Source organism: Colobus angolensis, unplaced genomic scaffold, assembly GCF_000951035.1.
Source record: "Colobus angolensis palliatus isolate OR3802 unplaced genomic scaffold, Cang.pa_1.0 Scaffold20, whole genome shotgun sequence".
Taxonomy (NCBI): Eukaryota; Metazoa; Chordata; class Mammalia; order Primates; family Cercopithecidae; genus Colobus; species Colobus angolensis.
Genome location: NW_012115155.1, coordinates 105,923 through 123,251, shown reverse-complemented (window position 1 = coordinate 123,251; position 17,329 = coordinate 105,923). Strand labels below are relative to the sequence as shown.

Below are 17,329 nucleotides of genomic sequence, written 5' to 3'. Positions count from 1 at the left end.
TTTGTATTTTTTTGTAGCGACAGGGTTTCAACATATTGCCCCAGCTGGTCTTGAACTCCTGGGCTCAAATGATCCACTCTCCTTGGCCTCCCAAAGTGCTGGGATTAGAGACGTGAGTCACCACGCCCAGCCCATTTATCTTTTCCTGTCCATAAATTCCTCTCTGACTGCACCAGAGTCTCTCTGGTTCGGGGAGTTATCGGATTCATGAATCATTCTTTGCTCAGTTAAACTCTGTCAACTTTAATATGTCTAAAATTTTTCTGGTTGGACATGGTGGCTCGTGCCTGTAATCCTAGGCGGGTGGATCACCTGAGGTCAGGAGTTCAAGACCAGCCTGTCCAACATGGTGAAACCCCGTCTCTACTAAAAATACAAAAATTAACTGGGGACGGTGGTGGGTGCCTGTAATTCCAGCTGCTTAGGAGGCTGAGGCAAGAGAATCGCTTGAACCCAGGAGGGAGAGGTTGCAGTGAGCCGAGATCGTGCCACTGCACTCCAGCCTGGGTGACAGAGGGAGACTCTGTCTCAAAAAAAAAATAAATAACATTTTTATAGTCAGGGAAAAAGTGTCCCCCAGTAATCTGGAGGTGTTATTGGCTATAACACCCCCAAGACTTTTGGAAAACTGTTTTAAATGCCTAGTGCTGCCATTCATGGGAGCCTCTGGGAAGGAGACTTGAAGGAGCCTTGTGCAAGCAGAATATGAGTGAGTAAAACAGCTTGGAATGTCTCAGGGTGAGATTCCTTTGTTTTCCCCACTCCCCCAAGTAAGTGCTTCTTCAGGTGGGCTTTCTAGTCCAATCTCATAGAATCCAGAGTGTCCTGTCTTTCCATTTACCATCTAGGAAGGATGACACTGCTCAAAGTGTCATCTGAAATTTGACCAGAAAAGGGTGTTTATTATCCAAAAAGTACAAATGAAGATGTAATTGTGGAAAGAGTATTAATTCGCTGTCTGACAAGAAAGTGTCTTGGTTTCCTGTCAGCACACACACCTGAATGGCAAGAGTGTGCATTTACACCTGCCCTTATGTTGCCACATAGCATTGCTGAACCCAGTTTTTCAGGGGGAAAAAAAAGGCAACTGGATAGAGCACCCACTGCTGTTTCTACAGGGAGTACGTAGGAGCTCTGATGATTGTAAGAGCAAAAGCAGGCAGGCAGAGCCCCCTGTGGTTGGCAGTGCATCTCTCTTTCCACCCACTCCCCTGCCTAGGACTCCTGAAGCTCACCTGACTTCCCCAGTTACTCTGCATTTTGCACGTCTCCTTCTGGATTTCTCTGTGTCTTTATCTCCTAAGCTTTTTCTTCCTCACCCTTGACCAGTGATCTCTGTCCAACTCTGATGGATACATTCTGGTTTATCTGTTTATCTTGGACCATTCTCTACCTGCATTCCGTTCTTCTAGAAAAGAGTGAAATTAGGAGTAATTTGGACAGGAAGCAATGCCAAGACTTGTTCCAAGGACATATATGCAGTTGATTCTTGATCAACACAGGTTTGGACTGTGTGGGTCCACTTACATGTGTATTTTTTCCCAACCAGATGTGTATGGAAACTACAGTATTCATGGGATGCAAAACTGGCGTATATGGAGGGCCAACTTTTCATGTATGTGGGTTCTGTAGAGCCGACTGCTGAGTATGCACAGATTTTGGCCTATGCGGGTGGTTTTCGAACCAATCCCCCACGTATACTGAGAGATGACTGTAGTTAAACTTCTGGTGGAGAAGTGGAGGTGTCAAACATTAGTTAATTGCATTTTCATTGGGTAGGTAATACAGCATTAAAGCTGATGGTTTTTAAAAATTAAACTGCTGGCCGGGCGCGGTGGCTCAAGCCTGTAATCCCAGCACTTTGGGAGGCCGAGACGGGCGGATCACAAGGTCAGGAGATCGAGACCATCCTGGCTAACACGGTGAAACCCCGTCTCTACTAAAAATACAAAAAAACTAGCCGGGCGAGGTGGCGGGCGCCTGTAGTCCCAGCTACTCCGGAGGCTGAGGCAGGAGAATGGCGGAAACCCGGGAGGCGGAGCTTGCAGTGAGCTGAGATCCGGCCACTGCACTCCAGCCCGGGCGGCAGAGCAAGACTCCGTCTCAAAAAAAAAAAAAAAAAAAAAATTAAACTGCCTTTTATCCTATCCCCATATTGCAGTTATTTTACATTTGCATATTATTTTACAGTGTTTGTTCCCAGATCTTCATAGTTGTGCTTGGTTGCAATCATCATATATGTCTAAAAGAGGTAGGACAGTGAGTGAGTGCAGTGATTAAAAACACACCATTTGAAGTCATATCTTGGTTCATGTCTGCCTTTTCCATTTCCCAGCTGTGTGACCTTGGCCATATATTTAACCTCTCTTTGCCCTAGTATCTGCTTTATAAAATGAAAATAATATTATTTTTCTGACAGGTGTTGGGAAGATTAAATGAAACGTGACCAAAATACCTCAAACAGTGCCTGGCACGTTATAACTCTTCAGCTATTGATAGCTTTATTTTCATTTTTGTAGTCTTCATTCTTTTTTGTTTTGTCGCATCACATCCTAAATATTTTCTAGCCTTCCCGTTTATTTTTATTTTTTTAAGTGTGTGTGTGTTTGTGTGTGTGGGTGTGTGTGTGTGTGCTTCCTGAGATAGGATCTCACTCTGTTGCCCAGGCAGAGTGCAGTAGTACGATCTCAGCTCACTTTAGCCTTGGCCTCCCAGGCTCAGGTGATCCTCCCACCTCAGCCTCCCAAGTAGCTGGGACTACAGGCACACACCACCATGCCTGGCTAAGTCTTGTATTTTTTGTAGAGATGGGGTTTTGTCATGTTGCCCAGGCTGGTGTTGAACTCCTAGACTCAAGCCATCCTCCCACCTTAGCCTCCTAAAGTGCTGGGATTACAGGTCTCAGCTGCTGCGGCTAGTGGTTCCCATTTATTTTAATAATTACATAATTTATGTGTTAATACAGCACAATTCATTAAACTTTTCTTTGTTAGACACAATTTTAAGCTGTTTCTGTTTGCCATTGTGGATAATGTTGTGAAATGTGAGCAGATAGTTTCTGCTGAGAGAGTTTCTAAGTGTTGGATAATTGGGTTATGAGTCCCTCTATGTGTTATAACTACATAAAATACTATCAGTGGTGAAGGGACTTCCTAGCATATGCCTTCAATATTTCCAGCTTTGATTTTTTGTTTGTCTAAATTGTTACATAGTTAACTATAAAATGGCATCTCCGTAGATCACTGAGATGATTGAAGATGCTTCTGTGTAAGTACAGGTTACAGAGAACTCATCCAGTGCCATATAACTAATAAGTTCTAGGTTTAAATACAGGACTGTTTACTCTGTTTTCTTCTCTGAATTGTCTGTTATAGACTATACTCGAGTAATGTGTTCCTTGTGAATTTAAATAAAGTCTATATTTCAGATTTAAATATATTGTCACTGTGATACAAGTATTTCTCAGGCACTCTATTTTACTTTTGTATTGTTTTTCATTATATACAAGGAATTTGTGCCTAAGTTGGTCAGTCTTTTTGTTGTTGTTGTTGTTGTTGTTGTTTCCAAATGAGAGATTCATTGTTTTTCCATGGATCTGGTAAAATAGTTAATGCATGTCAGCTGATCTTTTATTAATTATGTTTAATTCTTTAAGCTATGTAGAATTTATTCTTCTTTAGCCTAAAGTGGGGATCTGTCCTAGTTTTCCTGTTCATATCCACTTATCCTACTACTGTTTGTCAGATAATTTCTTTCTACTCATTTTGAGATACTCAATTCTATGTCTTATAGCTAAACTGAGTATAGCCTCTTTCTTGTTTTATTGGTTTATACTTCTATTTTGTGCAAGTTCTGTGGTAAAGTCATGCATGGTGTTTTTGTTATTTGCTTGATTTGTTTTTGTTTTGTCAGTACTCTCCAGTCAAAAACCTAGTTGTTTTCAACAGGAACATATCTAGTTGAAAAAGTTGGGTGTATTGCTGTTTGTAGTGAGGGAGAGCACATACCAATGGGAATCATGGGGCCTTTCAGTAAGAGGGTGTCAGAAAGGACTTAGTGTAGGATTTGGACTTACATAAGGTGACTTGAAGGAGGGTTCAAGGAAGTGGGCTTTGCTTTGTGTTCAATGCTGTAAGGAGGGGTGAGTCTGTCAATGAGCATCTTAATAAATCTTATCTCTAAGACATGGGAAAAATGAATCAAGGTTAAAGCTATGTATGCATGATAGCCAGTATAGGGAATATTTGGTCATTTTTGTGATTCGGACAATGTTTATGTTTTCGTCCGTCATCAGACATACTCATAGTCAGAGGGTGACCTTGTCTGGTATTGGTGTTCTTTGAAATTGTTTATGTTTGGTAACAAGGCCTGGTTATGAGTGCAAGCCAGCCTCCCAGCAACATCAATGCCTTGCTAATAGTACAAGGCTAGCTTTCAGATGTCAGGGGCTGCTTTTCTCATTCTCACGTTGTTTGTGTGGTTATCTGCTATTGTGTGGCAATACTGCCACAAATGTAGTCACTTAAAATAACACATATTTATTATCTCACTGTTTCTATGGGGCAGCAGTTGGGCACAGCTCAGCAACACCCTCTGTGACTCTTACAACGCCGCAGTCTCATCTGAGGCTCTACTGGGGAAGGATTTGCTTCCAAGCTTACATGGTTGTTGGCAGCTTTCAGTTCCCTGCGACCTGCTCACTGAGGTCATCAGTTTTGCTGGCCATTAGCTGGAGGCTACCCTTAGTTCCTTGTTACATGAGCCTACGCTACATTGCCACTTACTTCATCAAAGCTAGCAAGGGAGGGCTTCTCCCTGAGGGCAGGCATTATAGACTTATATAACATAATTATATATATGTAATCAAAAGACTGCCACTTCTCTGTGGCATATTCTTTTTTTTTTTTTCAGACAGAGTCTTGCTCTGTCGCCCGGGCTGGAGTGCAATGGCCGGATCTCAGCTCACTGCAAGCTCCGCCTCCCGGGTTCACGCCATTCTCCTGCCTCAGCCTTCTGAGTAGCTGGGACTACAGGCGCCCGCCACCTCACCCAGCTAGTTTTTTGTATTTTTTAGTAGAGACGGGGTTTCACCGGGTTAGCCAGGATGGTCTCGGATCTCCTGACCTCGTGATCCGCCCATCTCGGCCTCCCAAAGTGCTGGGATTACAGGCATGAGCCACCGCGCCCGGCCCCTCTGTGGCATACTCTAAGGCACAGCTTCCATCCACACCCAAGGGAAAGGGGTTACACAAAGGCAGGTGTGCACATCAGCAGGTGGGAATCATGGGGCCGTTCTAGAGTTGTCCACCATGGTTTGCTTATTGGTCTTTTAATCATACTGCCACAGATTGGGCTGAAACTGGACACTGGCAATGCTGCCACCTTCAGGGTCTCAGTAATATACTTTGGAAGTGGAGATAGGATTGAGGAATGCCCAGGAGGGAAGCTGTTGGTAGTATCTGAGAAAACACTCACTTAGGCTGAGATCAGGAATTTTTTTTTTTTTTTTTTTGCTTTGTGAAGAAAAGGGACAGGATAATTTGTGGGGGGGATCAAGTGCAAAACTGATTTTGTGACCAAGGAAAATAAATCGAATAGCCTGCCTGGTATGAGTGTTTGGAAACTTGACAGGCACTGGGATATAAAAACGAGGTAAAAAAAAACATGTGCAGACTTTTCTTTCACTGGTAAAGTTCACAAGTTTCTTATAAGAGTGTAACATAACATGTGTCTCAAAGTTCCTGAGGTATGTAACTCAGTTTAATATGGTTCTTGTAGAGCAGCAGAAAGAGGAATGTGAAGAAGCTTCCAGATACATAATTCATGAGTGTCCGTAGACTCTAGGCTGAGTAGCTCCATCTGCCATTGTTTCCAAGGGGTAACACCCTTCCCTGAATGTGCTAGAAGAAGTACCGCTGTGCTTTTGGTGTTGATGTCTAATATTCTCACTGCATCATAGCATTTATTTTTACAGGGAAGAAGAATCTATTACTATGACTTACAGAAAACTAAAATGCCTGACTGTCCAAAAAATGCTTCCACCCTACAACCCCCTAAGCTTCTATAGGAGCCAGAAGAAAGAAAAGGAAACTGGGCCAGGAAAGGTGCAAGGTCCCTGGAAGGGCAGGAAGGGACTTTCCCTAATGCTGCACACTAACTAACCATATACCATTTTGACCGCTGTAATACTTAGTCTGCCAACTAAATCATTCACTGGTCAACTTCTCCCTAAGACAGAATCTTGGAACATTTTGTAGCTCTAGAGGATCTGAATATTTTATAGCTCTAGAGGCACAGATCTGTCTTGGGGAATCAGAATCTACCCTGAGTGCCTTCTCCATGGAGATTCTTTGTGTACCATTATCTCATTTAGTTCTCAAATTTTTATTATTTTTTAATTCTACAAAATCATCTCATTTAATTCGTATAGACTGCCTTCTTGCTTATAATCCTCTGCCTTCCTCCATCATTATACTTATATGCAGTTGAAACTATCTGTTTATGTGGCTGTGGGCCACCTTTATTCTTGTTTGTAATCTGAGAGTCTCGCCAAGGGCCCGCCAGTGTTGTGCTCAGTAAATGAGTACGTGATATTATATCCATATTTCAGGCAAAGTAATGAGATTATGTGACTTGTCCAGTGCCATACAGCTAATAAGTTCCAGGTTTGAGTACAGGACCGTTTGGCTTTGCAACCTTTCTCCTTGGCTAGGTGGAGCATCCTTAGGGAAAAGCAGGGACAGCCTCCTTTACCATCCTTAGTGTCTGCCTTCCAGGCGTGGCTGTGACTGTGCTTCCTTAGACTGTCCCACTATTCAACTGCCTACCTTGGGCTATTGGTAGGGCATACTGGGAACTAACCACGGAAACTAGAAAAAGTGAAAATGGTACAGCTCAGCCCAGGCACTCACACACCATAAATCTAAGTTACTGAAAGCTGTGGAAGTTTCCAGTTTGAGTATCTAAGTGACTCTTCATGTTTCTGGAGAATGCCACATTAATATGTTCTCATCCAGTTCTTTGAAGGGTAATATCCAGCTAGGCATGGTGGCTCATGCCTATAATCCCAGAACTTTGGAAGGCTCAGGTGGGCAGATCATTTGAGGTCAGGAGTTTGAGACCAGCCTGGCCAACATGGTGAAACCCCATCTCTACTGAAATAAAAAAGTTAGCTGGGTGTGGTGGCGTGTGCTTGTAATCCCAGCTACTTGGGAGGCTGAAGTGGGATTGGTAGCTTAAACCTGGGAGGCGGAGGTTGCAGTGAGCAGAGATTGTGCCACTGCACTCCAGCCTGGGCAACAGAGAGAGACTTTGTTTCAGAAAAACAAGGCAGGGGGAGGTAATATCCTAGCCCAAAGAATGTCAACATCTTGATCTCATTTCCATAGCAAGGTGTATTTTAGATCATCAAGGGACTTGGAAAAAAGGAATTTTTTTTCCTTAATGGGTTTTGGAAATTTTCCTATCCAGCAATTAAGAAATTCTGGCACCATTGCCTCTGACCTTTGGATTCTGAGGATCATTCTCTGGCAATTAGTCAGAAGCCTTTGTTCTATCTTGAAGTCATATCTTTCCAGAGCACCTGGGGAATCTCGCCAGATAATTAGAGCTTGGGTATGGTCAAGGATGTACTTATGAAAAAACACAAGGAAAGGGTCTCTTCTAGAAAAAGCAGACAGCCGCATTTGATTAGAGCAGATCTTGTCCCCATCTATCATGATGATTCTTATTCCACTTTATGATGCAGTCAGCAGAGAATACTGCCTCTTTAGTTCTGTCACTCACTAACGTGGACCCTGTGTCTTGTAAGCCTTTTGGGTGCAAGTAATAGGAATTCTACCCAGCATGTTGCTATAAGCAAAAGGGAACCTTTATCAGCTCTCAGAACAGGAAGTCTTTCGGGGGACTCAAATGGCCCTGCCATATCCCTTTACCTTTGCTTCACTTTGTCTCTCTCGGCCTCATCACCTTGGAGGCCTGGCTGTAGACAATTTCTGTCTTTCTGCCCCCTCCCTCCATCAGTATATAAAATCCTAAGGAAGGACTCTCCTCTGTTTGTCATGGCTGAAGTCACAGATTTCTCCCCAGGCCCATTATTGCCAGGAGTTGGGTGTGATTGGCAGCCCCTCTGAACTAGAGAGAGTAGAAGGCAGGGATTGCTTTTCTACCCACAGATGGGGGGCACACACGGTGGCTAGCATCCCCATAAGGCCTTCGTTTCCACTAGGCCCTCAGGAAACGTATTTAACAAAGTTGGAGGGAATTGCCCCTAAAGTATCAGTTGTGAATATATCTTCTGTCCTCTTAGTAGTTGCCTTCATGTTGTTATTTATCTACCCTGGGTTTTAACCCTTACACTTTTTCCAAATGTATGAAGTCTTACGAAAGTATATTTTTAAATTAGCACAATTTTTTTATATTTTAAGTCTTCAGCTTGTTTTTTTTTCTGCCAGAGCACTGATGGAATTGACCTCATAATCACTGTCATGTGAAAGAGTGATGAGATATATTTCTTCTTTCAGCAAACACCTATTGAGTAGATCCTACATCCAGGCAGTGTAAGGTGTAGGGGGCAGGGATTGCGTTACGCATGAGTCAGGGTTGCGGCCCTGACGGGCTTCCAGTAAGGAGTCAGTCAACCTGTGAAAACATAAATTATAGAATGATACAATTTGTGTGCCTATAAAGTGGCTGCCAGATGCTACTTAGTTTGTGTGATCATTTGAAGTGACAGTATCTGCCCAAAGAAAATGGTTGGCATAGTTGATATTGAACTATTTTTGCCTGATAATAACCAGGCAGAATGGGTGACTTTTAAAATCATACCATGGGGTGAGAAATGGAAAAGGGAAGGGCTTAGAACTGAGTGAAGATACCACAGCCCAGGGACATTGCCTGGGCCAGAAAGTCACAGTAAGCTCAGCAGCCAGGGGACCCTGACTGCTTTGTTAGAAAATCACACCTGATCTGGCACCTGTGTGATTTCTAATACCCTTAGATATGAGTGTTTCCAATCCTATCATCCTGCCCCGGCTCAAAAAATGTTACCACTTGCTAGCGCCATTGGTTTGTGGAGTTGGGGAGAAGTGTAGTATGGGGCAGGAAAGGGGTGAGGGTGTTGCTCTCTTGGAAACCTCCTATTGTGGTCACAGATAGAAAAACCCAGGTTGGAATCAGGAGGGGTAGGGGCCTAGGTAGATTTTTAAACCCCTTCATTCTGGATACTGTTTCTTCACATAACATAATAGGTGTTGCATAAATCATATTCCTAACCTCTAAAGTATTAGAGGGCCAATATTTCATTTTTTATCTTTGTATTCCTGTTGCCTCATTCATAATAAATACTCAGTAGAAGATAATGAATCACTTGAAGACTTTGGGGAGACTTACCTCATAGCCATTAGCCATGATTCTGGGCCAGGCACAGAGGCTCACGCCTGCAATCCAGGCATTTTGGGAGTCTGACGTGAGAGGATAGCTTGAGGCCATGAGTTTGAGACCAGACTGGGCAATGTAGTGAGACCCCTATCTCTACAGAATATTTTTAAAAAATTACCTGGGTGTAGTGGCATGTACCTCCAGCCCCAGCTCCTTGGGAAGCAGAGGCAGGAGGATTGCTTAAGCTCAGGAGTTTGAGGTTGCAGTGAGCTATGATCATGCTACTGCATTCAAGCCTGGGCAACAGAGTAAGAGCCTGTCTCTTAAAAAAAAAAAAATCAGATTCTACTTTTTAAAAGAGGCTCTTCTGTGATGTTGTAGAGATCAGCTCTTTATCTCCTTCATAGCACTTCCCTCAAGCACTGTTTCGTTTGTCTCTTTGCCTGTCTCCCAGGACTAGAATGTTTGCTTTCCGGGAGGGCTAGGATTATAGTATACTCTCAGTGCCCAACACAGTTGGGTTTTCACAGACATTTGCTAAAGGAAAGAAGAAAGGAAGAGAGGGAGAGGAAGGAACAACAGCAGCTTTCAAAACTCTTTTCCTCTGTGACACAATTTAGGCATCGAGGAGAATGCAGAGGATGCCACACCTTTACTTACGGATTAGCCAGTTTTGTCTGGCTAGATTATGAAGGGCCAGAGGTGCGGTCTTTGCCTTTTCCCACTTCCCCAGAGCACACCACCGTGCCCCACACAGTAAGATCTGAGTAAAGATTAGCTGAAATAAGCCAAGGAAGGTGGGGAGAGAGATGTAAAATTTTAATCAGAGTTAAGAGAGTAAGGAACCCTGTAAATCTGGAGAAAACAATGCTAAATATGTTTGTGTTTTACAAACAGCTCTAAGATTTCCTGAATTCGGAGCGACTGTTGCATAGTTAGTATACAATACCTAACTGCAAAGAGAATGGTATCAGCTAATGAATTGTCAACCTGGTAAAATGGTCTGGAGCCACACAGCACAACTTGTACATTTCAGAGTCCTTATCAATTTGCGTAAAGACTTGGGCTTTAGCCTTGCCAGATTTGAGCATCACTTGCAAAGACAACTGGAACATCACTTAAGAAAAATGTAAACTGTAGAATTTCAGAAAAGTGAGTTGTACCCATTCACAATTTGGTGAGGATGCCATCTGACCTGACAGTAGTGTACAGGGATTAAAGGGGAGGTTTTGGATTTTGTTCACACCTCCTAAATGTTAAGTGCATTCTGAGCAAGCACACTGCCTTACTCACCGTGGGACCCAAAGCAAAATCTTAGACTCAGCAAGGTTACATAACTATGGGTTTTTGAAATTCATGGAATTTCTTTAGTGGGTTTTAAAAATAATATTGAAAAGAGCATTCGTGTATTGAGTTTCATTTTTGGAAGCCGAATGTAGATCAAGGAAAGTGGATGATCCCCTCCTATCTGCAGTGGTCACACATCATCAGGAGTGCTTCAGAAGTTCACTTAGAAACTAGGATAACAGCCAAGGTGGTGAGAGGTGTCAGCATCTTGTTATAGAAAGGACAGATGGAAGAGCTGTGGACACTTAGTTGAACTGTTATCTGAAAGAGTGATTAGATTTAATCTGTTGCGTTAGTGGGGAATGGCCATGCTTTTGTGTGTATGTTGTGTGTGCATTGGAAGGGAGTGTATTTGAATAAGTCTTTACAGATACAGCTGTGCTGTCTGTTTTCGCTGGCTTTTGTTTATGGTAGTTTGACTTCTTGTGTGCTTTTGATATTTGACTGTGAACCCCATATTCCATGGAAATTTATCTGTAGGAACTATTTGAGGCCTAGGATTGAAGCTCTGTTCTTTCAGAGAAGATCTGCTTTTGCTTCTGCCAAGCACCTGGAGATACGTCAGCCCAAGTCCATTTTATACCTTGTCCTTACTCGTGGGATTTTTGGACCAAAGTAGTGTGTGAACTAGGATTGCAGAACTGCAGGAGGTCCAATCTGTTGTTACAGAATCTCATTGTAGATTTTTTCCCTCTTACAATTGTATCAAGATTTATGTGGTAAAAAGTTGTTACTGAATTATAAAAATCAAAGCTTGTGATCATCAGGTTTGGCAAATACCCTTAGGAAAAAAAAGCCAACTTCAGTGGGTAACACATACATTCCTGGATTCCCACTTCCAGTTACCTTTTGGCCTTCTGAAATTTAACATTCTTGCTAGTTCTTAGATTTAAAAATACTTTTAAATAAATATTTCATATAGTCTGTTTACTTGTCTTTATTTATTTGTTTGAGACAGAATCTCACTCTGCCGCCCAGGCTGGAGTGTAGTGGTGTGACCTCGGTTCACTGCAACCTCCCCTTCCTGAGTTCAAGCAATTCTTATGCCTCAGCCTCCCAGGTAGCTGGGATTACAGGTGCATGCCACTATGCCGGGCTAATGTTTGTATTTTTAGTAGAGATGGGGTTTCACCATGTTGGTTAGGCTGGTCTTGAACTCCTGACCTCAAGTGATCCACTCACCTTGGCCTCCAGAGGTGCTGGGATTACAGGCATGAGCCATTGCACCCAGCCTACTTGTCTTTAATTGGTCAGTCAGGGTGCCAAAAACTGAATTCCATCTATTTAGTGTAGAGAACTCCTGGTACCTTGTAAGATAGGAATACTTTATTGTTGTCAGCTTAGTGACCATATTTTGGTGGGGTAGGGAGATGATATAGGAGAGAACCCTGTATTAGAAGGTTGATGTGTAAATAACCTTTTGGGTCTCTTTCAATTATAAAAGTATATAGTTTTAGCTAAAGTAATCATTTTTTACTTCTCTTGGGAATTTACCATTTTGAACTAGACTAATATTATTCAGTGACATTTAAATCTGTTTCCTCTAAAAATAGAAGTTGTGAATATCTGTCAGTTATTAGAAAACACTGAATTTACACTAGAAGTCATCTTAATACACAATGTGGCTTTGAAAGCACGTTCTTAATCTGAACATGTTGAACCAATTAGATTGGCACTTTAGCCCTCACTGCAATGTAAACACAAATGGAATATTTGTAGATGGTTGATGTTCTTTGACAGATGTTGCATTTTGGAAGCAGAAATCTGTTAAGATGCTCTAGGATTTAAACTTTTTCTGTCAAGGACTTAGTATAAAGCCCATTTTCCTCTCCTCCTTCTGTCTGACTTTGCCTCATCATTCAAAATCCACCTTGGTCATCTAGTTTTCTTTCTCATCGTGTCTCTCAGTGAATGAACCATTAGATGAGACCTGGTTTATGGACCTTTTTCTGTCTTCATCAGTCTGAGTTCTCTTGGCTTTGAGAAACAAAAAATTTAGATTGCTTGATAAAAAGTGTGTTTGAAAAACAGAGCAGTCAGCTTTCTGTTTACTAGGTTAGGAACTCTTATTCCAGCTCAATAATAACTGTTTTATCTGACTAAAAATAACTTCCCATTAAACATTAAGTAGCTTCCCATAGCACTGTCTCTAGACTCAAAGGCAAACACAGGAACTTACAAGTTTATATGTACTGTGCACCAGTAAATGCACATTTACAGGACTCCACACAGCACTAAGAATTATTACCTACCAATAAGAGAGAGCATTTTGAAAGCCCATGTTTCCTTGGAACATATACTATTATAACAGATATGATAGAGGTACATATAGAGACTTCAGATTTTTTTCTGTGCATTGCCAGCATTTTCTCTCTGTATGCTTGTCTGAATCACGGGTCTAGTAAAAGAGTAGAATCAGAAAGAACTTTTCCCTCTCAGTGTTATATAAATGATGGCTGGCCACTTGGTGAGCCCACTCCATCGACTGTCCCGTCTATGGGTGGATTACCAAGTGAACCAGGCTCCTTAGATTAAGGTAGCAGCTCTCAACACTTTATAATACTTTCAGGACCCAGTTAAAGACTCTTAAAAACAACTAAGGACTCAATAGCTTATGTATTTTAATTCATTTACAGTAGCTTATGTATTCATTTATAATAATTTATGTATTAATTCATACCCAATAGCTTATGTATTCACTTACAAATAATAATGAGCACATTACATATTGGCATCAGAGCAGTGATATCACATGTCATATACCATCTGGAAGATTTCACTGTATAATCATGAGAATGAGAGTGAAAAGGCAAACAACATCTTAGTATTATTATGAAAAGGTATTTGGCCTCTGAGACCTTCCGACAGGGTTTTGAGGGAATATATGGCTCAAAATTGAGACTTTGATAGACAGCTATTGCGGAAATAATCTTTCCACATATCAAGATAGCTGCTGGTTTTCCTGCAAGAAGAACTCTTGTAAGTGAAGTTTGAAGGTCATAGTTTTAAAACAAAGCTGTGTGTGTGCCCCATACACTATTACAAGAGCATGGAAGCTGGGTGGGGGAATGCAATTTTTATTGTCTTAGGACTCTGGCCATAAAAGCAGTTTATGAGCAAGAAAGCTTGCTAAGAGTCAGGCATTACCCAATCCATGCCAAAGCTGCAGAACAGAATTGAATGAGTTTACTCAGCGCCCGCACACTGGAGGAAGTCTGGAAGGTGAGAAGTCTGGAAGGTGAGTGAGACGTGAATCCACTGGAGCCTGCCTAACCGCCCAAGTCTCAGTCTCGAAGCCTGACAGGCATCTGGAGGAGGTCAGGATACTCAAGCATAATCCTGACATCAAACGTAGAGACGTACTGTATGGGAAATTAGTTCTGTTTCAGATATCAGAAAAGCACGAACAGAAGGCTTATGTAATTTGGCTAGTAAAGCACAATGCTCTGAGAATATGCTTATGACACTTTGGAAGTCACAGTCAAGGAATCTAACCTGGATATTAAAACTTAAAGCTAAAATTAACTATATAAAAAGCTATTAAATACATAACATACAAAAGTGGCCAAATTAATAGCATAGTTCAGGTCAATCCAATCAAAGTAGAGGAGATATAGTTAATTGTACTTCTGTTTCTGATAAGTGATTTAGAGTAAGAGTGGTCTCTTCACCACACATTTTTAATACTCTCAAATGATTTTCAGAAATAATTTGTCCTTCTCTGTACTACAAGTTGCGAATATCTCGTTGTGTCCAAAATTAATTTTAAAAAGTTAATTCCAAATCCCAGAAATCCTGACCACTAAAATAATGTTGACATTTTACATAGTCCCAGGTTTCAAGGCTAAATGTGTTGTAATACTAAATGCTTAGTTTTTCTGTTTCCTTAATGGCCTACCAGCCCATGAGATAGAAAATGATGTTTCTTACCATTTTATGCAGCTATATCCTGCTGGTTGTTTTGTAACTCCAAAGTTGTTAAGTAGCAGAAGAACTCATCATCCATTAATAATACTGCTGAATTATTCAGAGAAATCCTTAACCAGAATAAATGGTTATAGCCATCCAATTTCTCCTCCTTGTTACTTCCCCATTTCTTTTTCCTGTGGGTAAATATCTCAGACTTTCAAGCCTAGGATCACTGTTAAAACATGCAGGGAAAGTTGAATATCCAGATAGTTTTTGTTGCTCCCTCAAAACCCTGTCAGAAGGTCTCAGGGGCCAAATACCTTTTCATAATAATACTAAGATGTTGTTTGCCTTTTCACTCTCATTCTCATGATTATACAGTGAAATCTTCCAGATGGTATATGACGTGTGATATCATTGCTCTGATGCCAATATGTAATCAATGATTAGCTTGGAATTGGGATACTTACTATAAGAAAGGAGATGTTTTATCGTTGGTGTTTGACTGTTTAATAAAACTATCTATAATCACCCAAGAAGTATTATAATTGCACTTTTTGCAAAAAGGTCTACCTTTTAATTTCTTTTTCCTAGGGCTGCTCGCAGGAGTCTTGAGGCAGGTGTTTGTATTCAGTATCTATAATAAGCTGCTTGCTTCTTTGTGTGGTTTTTGAGGAATGGCCATTTGCCCTCCTGGAAAATGTTGTCACATTCACCTCATCATCTTGTTTAGAGATCTCTCTCGCACTCACTCCTGGTCCTGAGGATCCTTCTCCACCCGCCTCCTCCCTTATACAGTTGCAGAACTTTTCCTGTGTGACCTCTGTCAGCACCTTTAATCCCTTTCCAGTCAATCCCCTGTTAACTCCAGAACATCAGAAATAGGAAATGATTAAATTGGGGTGGGCCAACTGATGGAAAATGTGTTGGGAGACTCTTCATTACAAGTGCTGCTGAATGACTAGACTTTTTAACCATATGCTTATAATGCTTCACTCACAGTGAATCAATTCATTATTCTTGATAACTCCAGAATGGTCCTATGAAGATATTACTTTGGCCGTGTTATTCCCCTATTTAAGACTTTTTGATGATACCTATTGCCTGTATGATATTGACATAACCACAGTTACGCCCTGTACTTTTTTACACATGCTGTTCCCTCGGCCCAGAATGCAGCTTCTGTTGATAGGGATTTTGGTCATTGTGTCAGAATCTCTTCTCTACGCCAGGTTTTGAACAGGCCCCTGTAAATGCCCTGGCTTTGTGTGACTGGCTGCCCAACAGTGCTTTGCCCACATTGAACAGAGCTTGATTACATGAACCAAGGTGAACTAATTAGATCCTTTGGATTTGCCATCCTTTTTTTTCCACAGCAGTCTGAGCTATCAACTGAAGAAAGTCCAGAAAAATTAGGAACCTCCCAGATACATCGTCGGAAAGTCATTTCCTTGAACAAACAGATTGTGCAAAAGACCAAACATCTTGAAGAGGTCAGTGTTTTCTTTTCATAAGTTTATTCAAGATCTTCATGGTAGATTGCTTAAAGGAGATTCCAGAATGGGGGTTGGCATACTGTGGTGCTTGGGCCAATCCAGTTGCCACCTGTTTTTGTAAATAAAGTTTTATTACAACATATGCACATCCATTTGTTTACATGTTTTCTGTGGCTGCTTTCAGGCTACGGTGGCAGAGTTGAGTAGTTGCAGAAGACCATAAGACCTACAAAACCTAAAATATTTACTATCCAGCCCTTTGCAGAAAAAATTTGCTAACTTCTATCATAGGAAAAGATCACAGGGCAGGAATAGATAGCATTAGTTCACAAATGTTTACCGAGCACTACTGTATGCTAGGCACTGAATTAAGCTATTGGGATGAATGAAGACCAAGTTATGATCCTTGTTGTCAAGGATCTTAAGGTCTAATGAGAAGTCATCACACTCATCGTCATTTAATTACAGGTGTGTTAAGTGCTTGAAGGAGAAGTCTAGGAAGCTGGGAGAATGACTGATAGGGAGACCTGACCTAGCCTAAGTTCACAGAGTTCTGAGACTGGAAAGATGAGTGGGCATTTCCAGGCAAGAAGTCGGTATGGGCTATATGGACTTACAGAACAACATGAACAAAAACCAGAGGAGGAAGGGTCTTGGCCAGTCTGTTTTGTGGCCAGAGAGTCATGAATGAGACAGTTGGTTGGCAGTGTCTGATCAAGAGGACCATCCAGGCCATGTTAAGGACAACGGAAGCCATTGAAGGGTTTAAATAGGGGAGTGGCATGATCAGAATTGCATATTGTAAAGACCATTCTGTTTGCTGCAGGGGCATGAATTAACTGGACTTGGGTGGGAAGGAATTCAGGGAGAACAGGTAGGAGGCTGATGCAGCAGTCCAGACATGGACTGCTACTATTGATGGCAGGGAAAGGGGGGAAACTTGATCGTTTTTCAAAGAACTGTAGGAGATGGTGTTCTGTAATACCTGGTGATATGAGGCTGTTTTGGAAAGACCTTCATATATTTGCCCTGAAAAGTAGACCTAAGAAGAAGCTGGGAAGTTTGACTCAGGAACAGTCATTGGACAATAAAAAGTTATGTGCTTCAGTTGTGTTAGCAATAGATTAGATTAGAAGAATACACGTAGTAGAAGATGAAGAGAATGAATATGAGCCGGGCGCGGTGGCTCACGCCTGTAA

General features: G+C 41.6%; 1 protein-coding gene across 1 annotated transcript in view; it reads left to right on the top strand.

The window, feature by feature from the left end:
• CCDC93 (coiled-coil domain containing 93) overlaps positions 1 to 17,329 on the top strand; it is a 95,410-nt gene that overhangs the window by 41,327 nt on the left and 36,754 nt on the right. The window contains exon 12 of the mRNA XM_011941605.1: positions 16,011 to 16,127. Within this exon, the coding sequence (XP_011796995.1) occupies positions 16,011 to 16,127 (117 nt within the window). The remainder of the gene's footprint in view (positions 1 to 16,010; positions 16,128 to 17,329) is intronic.